The 19,209-nt window shown below is 32.5% G+C and overlaps 2 protein-coding genes across 2 annotated transcripts; both read right to left on the reverse strand.

The window, feature by feature from the left end:
- Nucleotides 1-1,564: 1,564 nt before the first annotated feature.
- LOC104901952 (probable 3-beta-hydroxysteroid-Delta(8),Delta(7)-isomerase) lies at nucleotides 1,565-7,446 on the reverse strand. The gene is made up of 4 exons (XM_010689584.4): nucleotides 7,161-7,446; nucleotides 3,251-3,397; nucleotides 2,768-2,876; nucleotides 1,565-1,999 (listed from the first exon to the last, which is right to left on the reverse strand). Exons 1-4 carry the CDS (start codon nucleotides 7,294-7,296, stop codon nucleotides 1,744-1,746), a joined length of 648 nt encoding a protein of 215 aa, XP_010687886.2. The 5' UTR covers nucleotides 7,297-7,446; the 3' UTR covers nucleotides 1,565-1,743.
- Nucleotides 7,447-11,466: 4,020 nt separating this feature from the next.
- Nucleotides 11,467-18,272, reverse strand: LOC104901953 (probable 3-beta-hydroxysteroid-Delta(8),Delta(7)-isomerase). The gene is made up of 4 exons (XM_010689585.4): nucleotides 17,994-18,272; nucleotides 13,121-13,267; nucleotides 12,697-12,805; nucleotides 11,467-11,887 (listed from the first exon to the last, which is right to left on the reverse strand). The coding sequence occupies exons 1-4, from the start codon at nucleotides 18,133-18,135 to the stop codon at nucleotides 11,644-11,646; spliced, it is 642 nt and encodes a 213-aa protein (XP_010687887.2). The 5' UTR covers nucleotides 18,136-18,272; the 3' UTR covers nucleotides 11,467-11,643.
- Nucleotides 18,273-19,209: the final 937 nt, after the last annotated feature.

The raw sequence follows: 19,209 nt of genomic DNA on the forward strand, positions 1-19,209 counted from the left end.
TTCAAAAAATTCACCAGGTTCCCCTCATGTTTTCAAAATTAACAAGCTACCGACCCCTCAATTTTATGTAAATACACTCAAATAATCTTTAATGACTAACAAGCTACCCCTCCCCAACCCTCCCACCACTCCTCCGGCCCCTCCCAAGCTGCCCCCAACCCCGAGCCGCCCCCACACACCAGCAACCCCCACTCCCCACCCCACCCCACCCCCACCCCAGCGCCGCTAACCCTCACAGTCTGAACCCGCCCGCAGCCCTCGACCCCACACACCCTCTGCCACCCCTGCCAACCTACGCATTCCCCGCCAGCGCAACCTAACCCCACTCACCCCCTCGCCAATCGCTTGCCTCGAATTTCAAAGCCTCACCACCCCTGCCATTTCTGTTGATCTCCTATAGTTTTCGACCAAGCTTGCCTTGAATTCTGAGTGTGGAGGAGATGATCGGGGTTGGGGGTATTTCGAGAACGCTTGCCATCCCACCAATTACATGTTTGCAAGGGTGGGGTGAGAGATGGAGGGTGTGGGGGAGAGGATATGGGTTGCGGGTTTGTCGCTTCCCAGTTGGCAGGGGTGGGGGTGAGAGATGGAAGGTGTGGGGAAGGGGATCCGGGTTGCAGGGTGGGGGCTGGGTGGCGTTGGCAGGGGCTTGTCGGGGGCGTGGGATTGGTGGCGATGTTGCCGCTGTTGAGTAGGGGAGGTGGTGGGGGTTAGGGTTAGTGAGTTATGCTTAGGGTAAAGGGTTAGAAATTAGGGCTTTAGTTAGATTAATTAGAATTTAGGTAGGGTAATTAGCATTTAATTAGATTAATTACTAACGGAGTTAACTATCATTAGTCATTAAGGGCTTTTGATGTATTATCACAAAACTCGGAGGTATCTTGTGAATTTTGAAAACATGAAGGGTACTTGGTGATTTTTTTTTTTTTTTTTTTTTGAAAACTCGAGGTAATGGTGAAAAATCGTAATATATTTGATAATTATAATTGCTCGGGAAGTCACCCGATAAAAAATACTAGTTTTTTATGATAAGCTGTTTAACAATAGATTAGTAAATGACCGATCTAAGTTTTCCCCAACCAAAAATCTGAACCAACCACGGTCCACTTTAACGTTTTACCTTTAAGCAGTAACCAGGCCAAAGCAACTAAGCGAGAATGTGATTGCAGGCCTCTTGCAATAGAGGACGCTTAGAAAATCAATCCTAAATTGGGTTCTTTACCTTAAAATTATGGACCACGTTATAAAATAAAGTCCACCTACTAACAACCACTGTGACTGAATGTAAAGCCCAATTATCAATTAGAGATTCAGAGTGCGTCTTAACTTGGGTGTAACCTATTACACAATAATTTGTTGTTTAACAAAATCTTACAGGTACATAATAACACGAACTCCGACAAAAATGGTATAGACTATACATATAATGACATGAATTACCAAGGATGTTTTGGCCTAGTGGTTAAGATTGAGGTGCTGTGAACAATAGGTCACAGGTTCGAATCCCCCCTCCCCTTGTTTGTACTTTGTACCGCCTTCGTGGCTCATATGGATAAAAAAAAAATATAATGACATGAATTTGATGTCATTTTGTCATTTATTTCATGTCATTTATATTTTTCTTACAAAAAACACGGTGATTTATGAGTTGTTACTCCATAAATAATGGTGTAACATTTACATCCAAAGATTTCTATATCAATTATCAAGTCCAGAAAGAAAAAACTAAAGCAATCTCTAGCTTCATTGGAATTTTGTCTTATTTTTACTCTCATATTCGCATATCTTTCTCCAACATCTTTTGATTATGAGAAATGGTATCAATATCCAAGGCAACTTGACTCCGATGAAGTATGCATAGTAGTAATATGGGCTTGCAGAAAAATGGTTCCCTTCCAAAAACGCAGTCAAGTAATATATCGTGAAACCGTAACATTGCCACAAAGATATAGCCAACTGAAGAACATACCTATAGGACTTGTGAGTTGCTATGGCATACCTACAAGCATTATATGAATTCAACATCGAACGAGAATTAGCATTATCATAGGGGTGATAATAAGCCGAACCTAAGGCGATCTTATAGCACTTATACTTGAGTTTGATAATTGAGAGTTTAAATTAATGTAGAAAAAAACATATAGAGTTCTAAAACTCTAATTAATTTAAATTACCTTTACCCCCAAAAATAAGGTTTATGTTCCTTTGGGTTGCAACCCTTTTGAAGTCATACTACAACTTTTCTAGTATTTTGAGATCATTATAATCATGCAAAATCTTTACTACAAGTCTACAACCTCAGTTTTCATATAGATATAACACTTGTTCTTTTATACTCCCTCCGTCTCATAATATAGTACCTACTTCATTTTTGGTGGGTCAAACTTTAAAATCTTTGATCGAATATTCTCATTTGTATATATAAAAAAAACATTTCATGTGGTATCTTGTTAGATTCGTCGCAATGTGTAGTTTCATAATATCAACTTTTTATATTTTTTATTAATACAAAATTGAAGATATTAATGATCAAAGTTACGTCTTGGAGACCGTGTAAAAAAAAAAAACAAGCACTATATTATTGGACGGAGGGAGTAATATACAATGTATGCTTTTGACCGTTAATATATTCATATTTTTTTTTAGTAAAAAAAAGTAAATGTTGCTATTCCGAAACAAAACACTTAACAAGATTCCACATGATAGCATTTCTCAATATAGTAGTAAAAAAACTAAGAACAAATAAAATTTAATGCTAAGTACTTACGTTGCTGAAAGACAAGCTGGAGCTGCTATAAAGACAGTTACTCCTTGAAGAGCTACAACATTGGAGTCCATAATGGCATATCTGGAATCACCCTTGCTAAATTCTTTCCCTGAGAAAACCAAAATATCAAATAATATATGTTGCTAATTAATAATAGATTTTACGAAAAATTCACAAGAATAATTCTAACTACACAGAGTCATGGATCATTATCAGACCTATTTAACAATTGATTACTAAAGATATTAATGATAGAGTATAAATCTATTCATGGGGCTTCAACCATCAGCTTAAACTTTTGGTTGAGTTGGTCCTTTGACATGGTATGATAAAGTATAAATCTATTCCTGGGGCTTCAACTAAAAGCTCACAGGAATAGATTTATACTCTATCAATTAAATGTTGAAATTGTACATCAACAAGTATGAAAATCAAGTGAAACAATTAAATAAAAACGGAAGCAATATTGTATAAGAACTTTACAAATTTCGTCGAGGTAAAATCCAGTCTTGTCTTTGTAAAAATGTGGTCTTAGAGGCAAATATAACTCAACAGTCATATATAATAGACCATTGAATGTAAACCAACAAATGAGCAATCTTTCCACTTTCGTTGACTTCGATAATAGGCCTGCATTACAAAGACAAACTGGTGACTAAAATTTGTAGCTAACAGTCACACAAATATATAGACATTGCTACATCTACTCGATGAATAATTTACCCATTATTAATAGAAGCATTAAAATATTATTAATCATGTGAGTTGAATTCCATTATCATCACAAGACTAATTATTTTTCGAAAGATATCATCTTCACTTGAATTAAGAGTTAAAGGCTAAAATTCCTATGCCAAGAACAATATCAATGATAATAATATTGTAAACCCTGATACATGTAAATATATTATGCTACATGTGCTTTAGTAATAGTATATGTTTAACAACTAAACTCTTCAACTTAAAAAAATAAAGTTATAGGTCTAACAAATTTAGATACATAAACAAGTTTTTTTTTTTTTTTTTTTACATCTAGTACATAAACAAGTTTTAGTATTACCTTACTCCTGTTTGGTGAACGTGAAGAGAAACCACTTCACTTTAAACAGCTAATCATTAACCTCTAATAATTTGGTACTTTATAGGTTCTAATAACAAACAAGCAAGATCTTGCAACTTGCAACAACAAAAAAAACTATTAGCCGACTACACCTGTAAACAACTAGTAACCCAATTAATTATATATAATCTCAACTATGATTAGTTTTCTCACAATAATTAAATACTAAAAACTTGTGGTTTGTATCATATACGGATTAAGATATATTATTATAACAATAATAGTATATTTCTTTGTCAAAAATATTACCATAATTTTTAAATTAAAATAATTGTAAGAAACCTAAATAATAGAACATCTTATCAAATAATGATATTGAAAAAATGTTTGATACTCCCTCCGTTCCAAAATATAGTTCCCATTTTATTTTGGACAGTCTTCAAGACGTACTTCTAACCTACAATATCTTCTATTTCTTATTAGTAAAAAATATAAAAAGTTAATATTACGAATTTATACACTGAGACGAATCTAATAAGACCCCTCATGAATATATTTTTTTATACATTAATTAATAAGAGTATTTGGTCAAAGTTTATAAAATTTGACTCCCAAAATAAAAACGGGAACTATATTTTGGGACGTAGGGAGTATTTACTACTGTCATTAACAATTTTAACTACTCTCCATATTATTACAAAATTCTTACTTACTAGGATAACATATAAAATTAGAGTTTTTTTGTGGGGATATACCAGGGTAATAGGGGATTTTGTGGGAATATACGTCACTAAGTTTTTTTTGGGATATACCAACCTAAATTTAAGTTTTGTTAAAAGGTATCATAAATATTATTTTCGGTGAGAAAATCAAATTTTCAGCCTTTGAGCCACAAAGTGACATTGAGAAAGTTGGAGAAAAATGAATGTAATAGAAGCAATTGAATATCACACATATACAAAGAGTAATTAATAAATCCAAAGGCCGAAAATTGACTTTCTCGTCAGAACTAGTGTTTTTGGTACCTTTTAACAACATTTAAATTTAGGTTGGTATATTCCTACAAAAAAATAAAATTAGTGAGGTATATCCCCACAAAATGCTCTACTATCCTGGTATATAAAAAAGTGAAAAGATTAAATATGGTTAGTGGCTTAAAATATTTACAATATACACTCCATCCGTTTCATTTTGATCTACACTTTTCACGCATGTCAATGCAAAATTTTGAAGACATTTATCTTTAGTTTTGTATTTGTAAAAATTATAAAAAATACATATTAATAAAATACATGTTATGATGAATCTAACAAGATCTCACATGACTATATTTTCATCCGCGTATAAATCACAAATGATGGTCAATCTGAAATTGGTGAATAGTATAAAATATCAAAGTGTAACAATTAAAATGAAATGGAAGGAGTATAATTTACGTAATTTCTTAAAAGTGTAGGGACAATTGGCATACATAAGCCACAAGATTCACAAGATGCGCCGAGTGTCAAATACTGGGTAAATCTATAAATAATATAATAGATTAGATGTGTTCTTGTTCCATAAGAAGCATAATTATGAGGTGCCTTTATTAGATAGAGGGTAAGAGAAAATAATTCAAAAAACAACGAGATAATCAATTATTAATAATTTAAGACTTTATTATTCGGAGATGATACCTCGCATAGTTGGGTCATTCCATAATAGCCCATAACCAATAATGTTCCACAAGACCAGCATAATAAGATGTATTATTGTGAATTTCTCCTAATTTTATAGAGCAATAATAAACCTTGAATATGTAACAAATTATTAATATACAAATTCTAATATTGACATCCATATTATTAGTTGATGGTGTGACGTGAAGAACTGATATCGTTAATAGCTCAATTTATAAATGTGTATTCGCAAAAAGTTTTATATTATTTAAACAAGAATTGCGTGCCAAGGTTATAATAACTAATGAGGATATTGTTAACGGATTAATGCACATATAAGATTACTGACACAGTCACACTCATAAATTGTATTACTAATAACGAGGTTACTTATCATACTGCGCCATCATATCCATGTGAGCATGCAACATGTTACTGAAAATATGATCTATTATTTCATTGCATACAATTTGAGACAAATAATTTTCCTGATAAACTTTTTCCTAAGAAGAAACTCTAAGACACTCAAACTGCTTTTATTTCTCACCTTCAAGCTGCTTCTATTATTTTGAAGTTTTTTGCAGGATGGATTGAAGCGGATTTTGGGGAGTTGGACTCCTCTAACCTAAGTGGTTGGCCTAGTGGTAATTTTCCTAAGGTGGTTCGCTTAGTTAGAATGTGACTTGGAATCCCCTCCGTATTTGCCAGGTTTTATTAAGTTAAATTTTGATGATTCTAAGTTAGATAATGGTAATTCTTCTTTTAGATTTATTATTAGAGATGAGTATACTATTGTTGTTCTTGCGAGTGCTAAGGTTCTTGGGCTTTTGCTTCTATTCTACAAGCTGAGGCTTGGGGTTTACAGGAAGGCCTCAGGGGTGCTTTATACGAAATCTTATTATAAAAGGTGATAACCTTGCTGTTATCAACTCTAGTAAGAATATGTGGAGTATTCCATGAGAAATTAACAATATTATTATTGATGCAGATATTGATCTAGATCGTTTTTCTTCGATTCATTGTGGTCATATCTTCAAGGAGGCTAACAGATTGGCGGATTTTATGGCTCATGAAGGCCACTCTTATCCTAATCTCCTTCATTCCTTCCCTCCTTTATGACATTGATTTATCTCTTATCATCAAAAAGATGGGTTAGGTTGCCTCTCCGGATTAACAGAGGTTTTTCCTAAGTTTTCTTTCCTAATAAAAAAAACCATGTTAAAGATCGAGCAAGAACAACAAAAAGTCGGTCAAAACAACTAGGATCAGAAAAAAAAATTAATTCTCTCAAGTTTAGATTGACTTTGATACCGTGGTAAGGTTTGGAATATATGAAAACTCATCCACCTTTCTCATTCAACTTTAGAGAACATATATACAACCTAATATCATGATATCTTGATAAACTAGAAATTATAAAAACTTTACAAATAGGAATGCATGAACTACTACTTAACTACTGAAGTGGACTCCTTATTAATATAATATTCTAATAACACACTCAAACATATATCATCAATATGAGTATGTAACTTGAACTATATATGGCCATATGGGTTACACAAATATATAAGTCATCTCTATCTTGTATAATTTTAAACTGATTATCTCAAATTATTAAATGGTGAGATAAAAGAAGAATTAAGCAAGGTAGTAAATTAGATAGTTAACGTACCCGAGAGAATCCATGAGATGGAGAAAACAATGACTGAAGCAACAACAAAAATACCAAAGATGGTTGTTCCAGGAAGAAGATTAGGGGTAAATTCTGGCAAATGAAGATCTTTTGGTGAATACGGATGTCCCTCCATTTTCAAGATAACCTTAGCTTGGAACTTTTCCTCAATACATATACTCTATACAGTAGTCTGTAAGGGATGAAAAAACAGGGAGAAAATAGGGAGATCTAGAAGAAGAGAGTAGTTTGACTTTTGATCATTATGTTATCAAGTCATAACTCATAATCACGTACATAGTTCACATGTCCAACTTGCTATAGTAAGGAATACTATATACTTCCTCTAGTTTTTTTCAAACTTGTAAATTTGAATTTTATGTTCACCTATGCATAATTTCGATTGTTAATATATTTTTCTTAATATTAATTAACAATTATAAGAAGTAGATTTTTGGAAATTATATGTTCAGACAAATTTAACAAGATCATACATGAATATATTTTTTCTTAATTATAGATCACCAAATATAAACTAAGTAGAGTTATTGAATAATGTAAACATCAAACAATTGAAGTAAAAGAAACATAGGAAGTATGTGAATATTGTCCCTAGACCATAATTAGAGGGCGTTTGATATAATGAATGGAAACGGAATGGAAATGATTTGGATAAGGAGGGGAAATGGAAACAATAATTGTTACCTTTAATTGTGGTTTTGTATCCTAGAGGAATGGAAACGATTGAGAGGTTTATGATTGAGGAAGAAAATGTAATTTGTTTCCACTAGTTTGATAAGGATAACAAATGGAGGGATTATGTTTCCCTCTGGAAACGGTATTTGTTACTTAACACTCGTACCAAACAATTAGAAATGGAAATGCTTAATTGAATGTGTTACCTACATCAAATTTCTCTATACCAAACATCCTCTTAACCAATTACTAGTACCGCTTGTTTTGAAATAGACCATTAGACGTTAAGGGTCTGTTCTCTTTGGCATAAAACAGCTGAACTGTACTGAACTGAACTGAACTGAACTGAACTGATCAGAACTGAACTGAACTGATCATGAACTGAACTGAATTGAATTGAACTGAACTGAATTGAATTGAATTGAATTGAATTAAATTGAATTGAATTGAATTGAACTGAACTGAAATGAATAGTGATATGTGATGAGAGTAAAAGTATTGTCAAGAGTTGAACTGAACTGATCTGAAGTGATCTGAACTGAACTGAACTGAACTGAATTGAACTGAACTGAAAATAAGTTGGGGAGAACAGGCCCTAAGACTAACTAATGTCAGACGTGGTGGCGTAAGCTTAACGTCATGTGCATGCATCAAACACATATCTTGGCCAGGTTATAAATAATAGTGAAAATAGTTAAGTACTTGCAGCTATTAGTTATGCCAATCTTAAATTGTCTCTCGACGAATTAGTTAAGCGCTCACAGATATTAGTTATACTATACAAATCAAATTATAATGCATTTAATTACCCCTAAATTTATTACCAGGAATTGATCATTCTGACGTTCTCTCTTTCTTCCCCAATGCATCGAGCCATCCTAACTCATTAAATTCCTCCTCCCTTCTCTATTTTTTTTAATTGCAGTTGTCTTCATTAATTCAATTAAAGTAGCAATATTACAAGGCGTTAAGGCCCACAACGATACAATAGTATTAGAAAGTGTTGGTAACTAATAGTGAGATGCTATTTTGGCATCTCATAAAAGTTGTCAAAGCAATATGTACCATAGTAAAGTACAAGATGGTACCAAAGCTCAGTCAAATTGATACCGAAGTAAAGTACAAGCTGGTGGTACCAAAATTTGGTCAAATTGGTACCAAAATTCAGTCAAATTGGTACAAAGTAAAAGTTTTTTTTTTTTTTTTTTTGACGGGTACAAAGTAAAAGTTATATTGGTATTGATATCACAATAACTCTATTTTGGTAATAAGTGGCTCTATGTTGGTACCAGTTTGACTGAGTTTTGGTACCAAAGTTACAATTTGGTACAAACATACATTTTCGTACCAAGTGAGAGTTACTTTGGTGGACTCTATCTTGATACCAATTTGATTGAAGTTTGGTACCAACTTATAATAACTTTGGTACCTATTGCTTCGGTAACCTTTGTGAAATGTCATTTTGGCATCTCACTATAAGACGCCAATCCAAACTCATACAATAGCAAGATTCACATAATCGGAGTTTGGCAGAAGATAAGACACCAAACAACGAAGGAACATTCACGAGTATGTGACTGATAACCTTCACGTGTTGGCAAAGATGGCATGCATGTGGCTTACAAAATGGACAGTCTGACGAAAAGCTTAATGACAGGCAGTCTCTTAATGACAGGCGATCTCTTTTAAGAATTTGTGTCTAATTACTATGTTTAGGATTAGGGGCCAATTCTATTCAACTTATTTTTACTTATCTGAATTTAATTTAACTTATTTGAACTTATTAGGAATTAACTAAACTTATTAGACTTTATTTTGTGAGAGTATCACACACTTTTTTCTTATATTTGCTTAGTGAAGTTATCTAAACTTGCTAGACCTATTAGAGCTATTCTGACCTTATCTGATTTTATTTCTTTTGATACGGACTAAAGATAAGGTGAACAGAATAGGCCCTAAGTGTGATGTGTGGATGCTCGATTTAACATATTTCTTTTCATTTACTCATGTGGAGGACTCCAAACGTGTAGATTAAGAGAACCGTAAATGAGCAAAAATGTTTTAGACGTACCATTCACATGATACACGCAAGTGCCTTATACATGCACTAAATTTGGGGCTTTACCTCTTAGGCTCAAGTATTATGCGAGCAGCATTGTTTATGAGATTTTGGAAGCCTAAGGGCGAACAAATACACTAGGGTCGTAATCAAGGTGTTCATCTGCTTGTTTGAAGTAAAATTGGAAAAGTTGATCGGTATTCCGTCCAAGGTTTTTAAATTTTCGATTTTTGGTCCGAAAAATGTAATGTTTTTTTCAAAAGTAATTTATATATTTATTTATTTTTTTGAAAGAGAAATTTCATTAAGTAAAGGTCAAATGACATCTACAATAGATATTAAAGAAAACAAGATACAATTGAACAAGATTTAATCAAATTTGTCTCCGAATAAACTATAATGAACGAGATCGAGCAATACACTGCAACCCCCTTGTATTTGCTGAATCAAGCAGCTATTGATGAGGAAGTCTATCATTCTGACATAGTTTGGGAAGCACATTCTGGATCGAGCTATGTTAACCACATCCGAGATTCCAATACCTTCATGTTGAGTCTCGAACTTCAACCAATAAGAATAATTTCTCATACCTAAAAACAAAAAAACCACACTCACAACTCCCATAGGGGAGAAGGAGATCTCCGATACAGATACTAAAAATCCCATAATAGGATTTGAAGAAATCTCATAAAGAGATAGTAATTTATTCAACAAAACAAGAAAATGAACTAAAAATTGAAAATAAAAGGGAAAAAGGGGCTTACCATGGATGAAATTATCCATGGCAACCCTAACTGATGAAAAAGGGATAGGGGAGGCTAGGGTTTTAGAGAGAAAAAAGAGAGAGGAGACTAGGATTTTTTTCTTTTTCTTTTTGACAGGAGAGGATTGATTCAAGCCAAGCTAAGTAAATTAGGTCAAAGTAATCTAAAAGACGAGGTACATCTTTCATAAATGGACAATTAAATATAGAGGTGATCATTTTGGCCTGGCCCGGCCCGTTTTTTTGCTGGGTTTTGGGCAGATTTTTGGGCCTGCGGGCCGGGCCCCCGGTCGTATTTTTTTGGTTTTGGGTGGGCTTTGGGCAAGCCAAAAACGACTTTTTAGTCTATTTTTTTTTGGCCCGGTCCGATTTGGCACGCAAAAGCCTGCTAATTTAGGCCCGAAATAGCGGGCTTCGGACAAAAAAAATCAGCCCGAATTTAGGCCTGGCCCGACGAATGGGCAAATTTTTTTGGCCATGGCCCGTCCCGTCCCGGCCCATGATCATCTCTAATTAAAAAATAAGTAACTAAAGTAACTTATATATAATTTAGTTTCATTATATATTTTAATCAATTTTTTGTAGATAATATATCCAAAAATAATTATTACATATTGGCTATATTTTTCAAAAACTAAATAAAATATGATATTAAAACTACAAAAATATAATTATTTTTAAAGTGAATAAAATAAATAAATCCATAAAACCAATATATGACGCGCTTTACTAGTTTAGTTTTCATTATTTCAGAAATTTCAACATTTTCAATTTACGATCCAATCATGTATCAATGAACATTCAAATCCATATTTCGATTTTCGATCCGATCATGTACCAATAAACATTCAGATCCCTAATTAACAATAACTTAAGGGTCCAACTGCATGATACAATACAAGAAAAGATCACTTTCAACAAAACACGTACGAGTTACGACATAACAATAAAAATAACAACAGACTTCACTGGACTTTTCTCTTGTTTGTACGCTCAATTTCACAAATATTTTTCCAAGATCTTATAATTATGAACAATGGTATTAAAGCCCAAGGTAAATTAGCTCCAACGAAGTAAAGTGGACTTGCGGAATATTGTTTGCCTTCTATGAATGGAGTCGTGTGAAATATAACAACACCATACAACTCCCCTAGACTTGTGACCAATTGGAGAACATTTTTATAGCACTTGTCAGTTGCTACAGCATACCTGAAAAAGTTGTACAATATGAGAAATCTTGTTAAGCTTAGTGTGGTAATATTTATTAGTCAAGAAATGTACTCACTCCGTCTCAAAATATAACTTGGTACTAATTTAGGTACTAATTTAACTTGGTTTGATTATTGCAATCAAACCCATGTTGGAGGTAGAAATTCTCCAACTAAGATTCTTGAAAATGAGGATTTCCTTATCTTTTCCTCACTCTTGACTCGTCTGTGATTTTGGGCTGAATCAATCTATAAGCAATGAGAGAATGATATATATACTCTCTAATCATACCATAAGAATGAAATAATTATGTATGTAGAATTGTAGATGTAGCAATGGGAAAACTCCTTTTGCTATTAGCACTAATGTGTAACTAGATTGATTCACACACTATTTTTAAATTACCTATCTTTGTTAAACCATGCACACATTTAATTTATTTTTGTACAATTGAATTGGGAATATTTACTACACATATAATTGTGAATATAGGTTAATTTTCTGTGTAATATCCTTCTAGAAAACAAATAAGTAATAAATTTTAGGAAACTAATGTCATTCAAGTTTTCAACCGCTACCTTCGTCACTTCAAGAAACTGTTCCAAAAGCATCCAAAAGGGTATTAAATAAAAAATTGTCCCAAAAAAAACATAAAAGCGACTATATTATATAATAGAATTGTAAAAATGGCAGTTCTAGACTTACATGCTAATATGCTATTAAGCCGTTAATTAATCTCATCATTAATAACCAAAAGATAATAGGCCAACAATAGAAGAAGATAGCATGCTAAATTGTTAAACACTTACGCTGCTAACAGGTTCGCCGGACCTAATATAAAGATTGAAAGTCCTTCAAGAGCTATTGTTGTGGAATCATAAGAGAGATATCTAGAATCACCTTTACTGAATTCTTTCCCTGTATAAGCAAAAAATTAAGCTATATTAAAACACATATAAATAGTCAATAGAGACATGAGGATCAAGATTGGTCTAGTGGTTGTTAAACTCTGATCTCCTCCCATTCTTATGATAGCTAACAGCCAATAAGGGTCGATTCTCGCCCTTTGCAAAGCGAATCCCCTCCCCCTAACTCATCAATTTCAAAATGAAGTGACAACAGCACATATCTTTGCTTTTTATTCAAGAAGGTGTTAATTAATTAAAAAACCTACCAAGTTAAATTAGCAAAAAAAAAAAAAAAAAAAAAGTAAAAATAGTTAAAGAGGCGTACAAATTTCAGCAAAGATGTTTCCAGTCTTGTCCTTGTAGAAATGAGGTCTAAAGAACAAGTATAACACAAGGGTCAAATGCACAAGACCATTGAATGTTAACCAACATATGACCAACTTCTCCGCTTTACTTGCCTTTGAATATAGCCCTGTGTCACAAACATAAACTATTTGACTAAAAACGGTACTAATACAACAAAAAAATCATTGAAATTAAGAAATATAATACATCTTATATTAATCTCAAATTACATGTTGTTAATTACTCACTCCATCTCATTTTATAGTTCCCGTTTCACTTCGGGTACGGGAATTAAGGAAATAATTATTATTATGTACTTGCATTGAGAGTTGGTGTGTTTTTTGGAATTATTGTAATAAAAAAATGAAAAAGAATCTATATAAATATATTAAAAGGCGTGCGAGAACAAGAAAATGTGCCACGTGGCGCTCCCCTAGGGAGTTTTAGTTCATGTAATCCATGAACAATAAAAAAAAATTAAGAAATTGCATAGTATAGGGTTTGATCCCGAGACCTCAAGTACATATACTAAAGTTTTAGAGAACGTATTGTGTCGGACTCGTCCGACCATAATCTTTGGTCGGACGACTTTCAGGTGGTTTCAATTTTTTTTTCAGTTAGTCTTAATTTTTTTTCAGTTAGTCTTCATTTTTTTCCAGTTAGTCTTCATTTTTTTTCAGTTAGTCTTAATTTGTTTTCAGTTAGTCTAAATGAAAATAAGTTACCTCTAAATAAAGTAAGTTACCTCTAAATGAAAGTAACTTAGGTCTAACTGAAAGTAACTTAGGTCTAAATGAAAGTAACTTAGGTCTAAATAAAAGTAACTTAGGTCTAACTGAAAGTAACTTAGGTCTAACTGAAAGTAACTTAGGTCTAAATGAAAGTAACTTAGGTCTAAATGAAAGTAAGTTAGGTCTAAATGAAAGTAAGTTAGGTCTAAATGAAAGGAACTTGAGATTCTTAGTTTTATAATTCTTTCATTTAACAACTAACTAATATTAAAAAAAAAATACTAATCTCTGCTTTCCTCTCACTTTCTCCTTCTTCTTAATTCATTCCTCTTAGCTGATTTCTTTCTTTTTTGTTAGATAAAAAAAAAGTATAACAAAACTATATACATTCAATGGCTCGATCTTTTTCTAACGCTAAGGTTTTCTTCTCCCTTGTTGTTGACAACATTTCCATGGCCTCTCAAAGGTAGTTATACTCGTGTTTTTTAGCTCTAAAATGTTTTCAAGTGTTGTCCAGCGGCACGGCGGCGGCGGCGGTGGAGGAAGAAGATGAAGAAGGAAGAGCGATACCGTTGTCGCGATTTCGTCCGACGAAACATATTGAGTCAGACGGTCTGACCCAATACTTTCACAAAGTTTTAACCACGAGGCTAAGTTGTATTTAGTGTTATTATCATAAAGTATTATATTAATGAATGAAATTTTTTCTTACCCGGGGCATAGCCCGGAACTAATAACTAGTTAGAAAATTAAATGGTGTGAAAAGAGGAGGGAGGAAGTAAAAAAAAAAAAGTGAGATTGAATGAACGTTAAATGAGGGTGTTAGAAACCCATGTAAAAAGGTAAAAGGAGAGTAAAAAGTAATGTTTAAAAATGAAAATAAGGGAAATAGAAACAACATTTTGAAATAGGAGGGAGGGAGGGAGTATATAGAGTACTATTGATTATTTAATACAATTATTCAAATTGATAGAGTAGAATATTCTGTGGTAGATTATGCAAACTCCCTTGATCGGAGTCAATGCGTTTGATCATATATTTATACTCCTACTGTCTTTAAATAGAATTTTCATTTCTTTAATGCTCGTTTAACAATGCACATTTGTATAGTTAATCTTTAATTACATATTAGTAAAAATTATCAAAGTTTAATTTTTCTAATATATACAATGACATGAATAAACACATGACTATGTTTTATATTATATATTGATAAGTGTATATTTGAGTATATTTTTATTCTCTTATTTAGCTTTTTATACCATTATTTGGTCAATATTTTAGATATATGAATTACTTTTTATGATGTTAGATACTATATTACACTTACTAAAATTTAGTATAAATTGTGTTAATTAGCTTATTTTGTTGACATAGGTACATTTAAGCCATCTTACATCATAAGACAAGCAAAGGAAGGGAATAATGAGAAATAAAATAAAAAGAGAAAATGAAAAAGAAACAAGAATCAACACACCATTTTACATCATGTGGAATTCAAACAAGAAAAGAAGATAGAGGAAAAAATCTTAAAAAAAAACCCTAGCCTCTCATTTCTTTTTCTCTCTCTCAAATCCTAGCCTCCACTACCCCTTCTTTATCAATTAGGGGCTGCCATAGATGTTTTCATCCATGGTAAGCCCCTTTTTTCCTTTTATTTTCAGTTTTTAGTTTATTTTCTTGTTTTGTTCAATAAATTAGTCTCTCTTTATGAGAGTTTCTCAAACTCTGTTATGGGGTTTTTAGTTTCTGTTTTGGAAATCTGTTTCTCCCTTATGGGAGTTGTGAGTATGTTTCTTTTGTTTTTAGGTATGAGAAATTATTCTCATTGGTTGAAGTTCGAGACTCAACATGAAGGTATTGGAATCTCGGATGCGGTCAACCTTACTCAATCAAGAATGTTCTTCCCAAACTATATCAGGATGATAGACTTTCTCATTAATAGCTGCTTGATTCAGCAAATACAAGGGGATTGTGTTGTATTGTTCGATCTGGTTCATTGTAGTTTCTTCGAAGACGAATTTGATTTAGTCTGGTTTAATTGTATCTTGTTTTATTTTAATACCTATTGTAAATATCGTTTGGCCTTCAATTAATGAAATTTCTCTTTAAAAAAGAAGATAGAGAAGAAATGAAGAAAATCTTCATGTATCTCATCTTACGGGAAGAAAGAAGATCGAGAGGAAAAATAAAAGTTTCCTATTCAACTTGTTGTACATCACAAACATGGAAGGTGATCAAATTACTCGAATTTCCTTCTCTCTTCCACACTAAAAATCTTACAAAATCAGTTCCAAATTGTCATTCGACGAATTTTGGAAAGTTTCCCACGGTCTTTGTTTCGCCGTGAAATTGAGTATAAATTGGAATCCCTTCTTCCAATATAGGGTATGCAAGTATAGTCAGAAAATAAGGAGACCATTATAAGAGAGTTTTGTGAAGCCATAGTAGCGGAATCGGGAGTTCAATTAAGCGAGAAATTGCTTTTCGCGGCTGTTTGATACGTCCGAAATAGTCAGTGAGCTTACGTGATATTCTCTTTATATTGTTTCTCTTAATTTTGTTATTAGAATTCTCAATTCAATTTCTTTGTAGTTTGGTTGATCTTTGTATTAGTAGTATGATTTTAGATTAATTATATGAATTTAAGGTTTGGTTTAATTTTCGAATTACATTGAATTTCAGTTTACCATCGTAATTTTATCATGATTTGCTATCTTTTTGTGTTTTGGATTACGATTGTTTGCTAAGTGTATAATTTGGCCTAGTTTAAATTATATACTATTAGTAGTACTAATCTTAATGTATTTCTGCGAATAGTCTGATTTAAGGTTAGAGTGTATAATTCGATATAATATTCATGTTAAACTTATATTCACATGATGAAGTCCTATTCCAAATGCTCCTAGATTTTGCCATTATAAGTCGCTATCATACTTAGAATGTAGAGTCTAGTTTAGAGTTAGTATCGCCCTAGTTCAGTACTAATTAATAATATAAAGGATAGGGAGATTTTGCTATTTTAATCTCTACAATTAATCAATTATACCAATCTTGAGTTTAGTAGTTATATTGAAAATCATGGCTAGTTGCTTAAGTCTATTGTGGTGGTAATTTTCGGACTTGTTTGTCATCACTTGTAGATAGTATATTAGTTTTATTTTACATAGTTCTATTGGTTATTATAATCTCGATCCCCCCCAATCTATATAAATAGGTAAATAGTTGTATAATCTCGCTTATTTGTATGAATAGTATTTGTCTTAATTAAATTTTGAGATTAGGAATTTAGTAGTCTTTCCGTGGCATCAAGTCATTAACCCTTTCTTACCCTTTTCTACTTGTTAATATTTTTGAGGTCCAAGAATAAGTTATAAATTTTATCCAGTAAACGTATGTATCATATATTAAAAAAAATGAAAGATATTCTTTACCGGTTAATAGTGACAAAATTAGGAATGAGAAGTCTATTTAGGACGAAGGGAATAATTACAAACTAATAATAATCCTAAATGTGTTACGTGACCTATTGAGAATATAATTTTTTTTAAATATCCAAATACTATTCTATTCTATCTCAGACAATATGTAACCAACACTACACTATACTGCTATAGAAAGAAGTATATCAAGTTTGACTTCTACTACCCACGGTTAATTAGATCTTTAATTTTGATCTTATGATGAATTAATAGGTTACGTTATGATAAAATTTTGATTCTAACACCTAGTTTAACCCCATATCATTTCAAAACTTACATAATTTTTGGAGAAGAGAGAGATAGACAGGCTGAAAACAAAATGATCCCATATAAACATGTAATAGAAGAGAGATAGATAAAAGTTATTACCCAAAATAGAAGTGTAACATCTAATTTGAAACTTCCTAAATAGAAAACGTAACATGTAAAAAAAACGGAGGAAGTATAATATTTAGTAAACTTTAGATTCAAATAGTAAAAACTAAGTCAACTCTATCAAAACTTTAGTTTTAATCAGTAAAAAGAGCGTATGTTTAGTGAAGAGTTGAAAATAAAGCAAATTAATCCAACAACAAATGAATTAGTATCATTTTCAAGTATCAATAAAATAAATATGAGTAAAGTAAAAAAAAAAGTTTACCAGTGAGAATCCATGTGAGAGTGAAAACAATGATTGAAGCAGCAGCAATATAAGTGAAGATGGTTTGTGGAGAGAGAAAATTAGGGGTAAAATCTGGTAAATAAAGATCTTTCGGAAAATAGGGATGAATGTGACCCTCCATTTTTTGTGATGTTACCCAGATACTTTTGGATCTTCTCTCTTTATTTATTTGTCTTCTTGACCAAAATTACACAGAAAAAAAGAAAGGGGGAAAAGAGAAAGAGAGAAATTGAGAGCTGATTTAGTATTTTCTTTTGGCTCACAACATTACTATAATAAGGTATTCTTCAGGGAGGGCAAGTGGGCAACTCCCAACTCCCAAGTTTGCATTTATTAGGGAGAAAGCCTTGATAACCAACTGTTTGAGTCCAAAAGAAACTCAAACACCTAAAAAAACACAATGGTATCATTATAATCTGGTATTGGTATCAAATTGTTATCAGGACTGGTACCAAGCAAACCTTACTTTGGTATCAATATTTTCGGACAATGGTACCATTATAACCTAGCATTGGTACCAAGCAAACCCTTGCCACACGCGCGTGAAATTTCCAACACATAAAATGACCAAATTGCCCCCGTTTAAGTCCACCAATAGACTCAAGCGGTTGGACGCCTAGCCAAACTCATTTATTATGTGTAGTGATGTCATGAACTCATGATTGGCTTATTCATTTTAACTTATTTTTATTTATTTGAATTTATCTCAACTTTTTACACTTCATTAGTTTTTGTTCGAGTTAATCATGGTCGAGCCGAGCTAAGCTACGGGCCGAAATTCTTGCACCATTACTCGCAAATTTAGGCTCGGTCAAACGGGCTTTTCGGATCATTTTTAGATTGTGCCAAAATTCAGACGAATTTTACATATTTAAGTTGTTCGTGACGTTGGTTTTTTGCCCAAAAATCGGGTTGGGCCCGAACCATTGGCAAAAAAAGGTGTGTCCAAAACCCGCCCATTTTTAGGCCGGCTCTATGTTGATCACCTCTAGTTTTTATTAGACTTTATCTCAACTTATTAAACCTTATTTTGTGAGTGTCATAACTTATTTTTACTTATTTTTTGTGAATTGAACTTATCCGAACTTATTAGATCTAATATGAATTCATCTGAACTTATTTTCTAATAGGTACTAAGTAAACTGAACTTGCTTAATGTCATTTGTACTTTGATAATTTAGGAGGTTTAAGCGGA

This window comes from Beta vulgaris, chromosome 8 (assembly GCF_026745355.1).
Source record: "Beta vulgaris subsp. vulgaris cultivar EL10 chromosome 8, EL10.2, whole genome shotgun sequence".
In the NCBI taxonomy this organism is placed as follows: Eukaryota; Viridiplantae; Streptophyta; class Magnoliopsida; order Caryophyllales; family Amaranthaceae; genus Beta; species Beta vulgaris.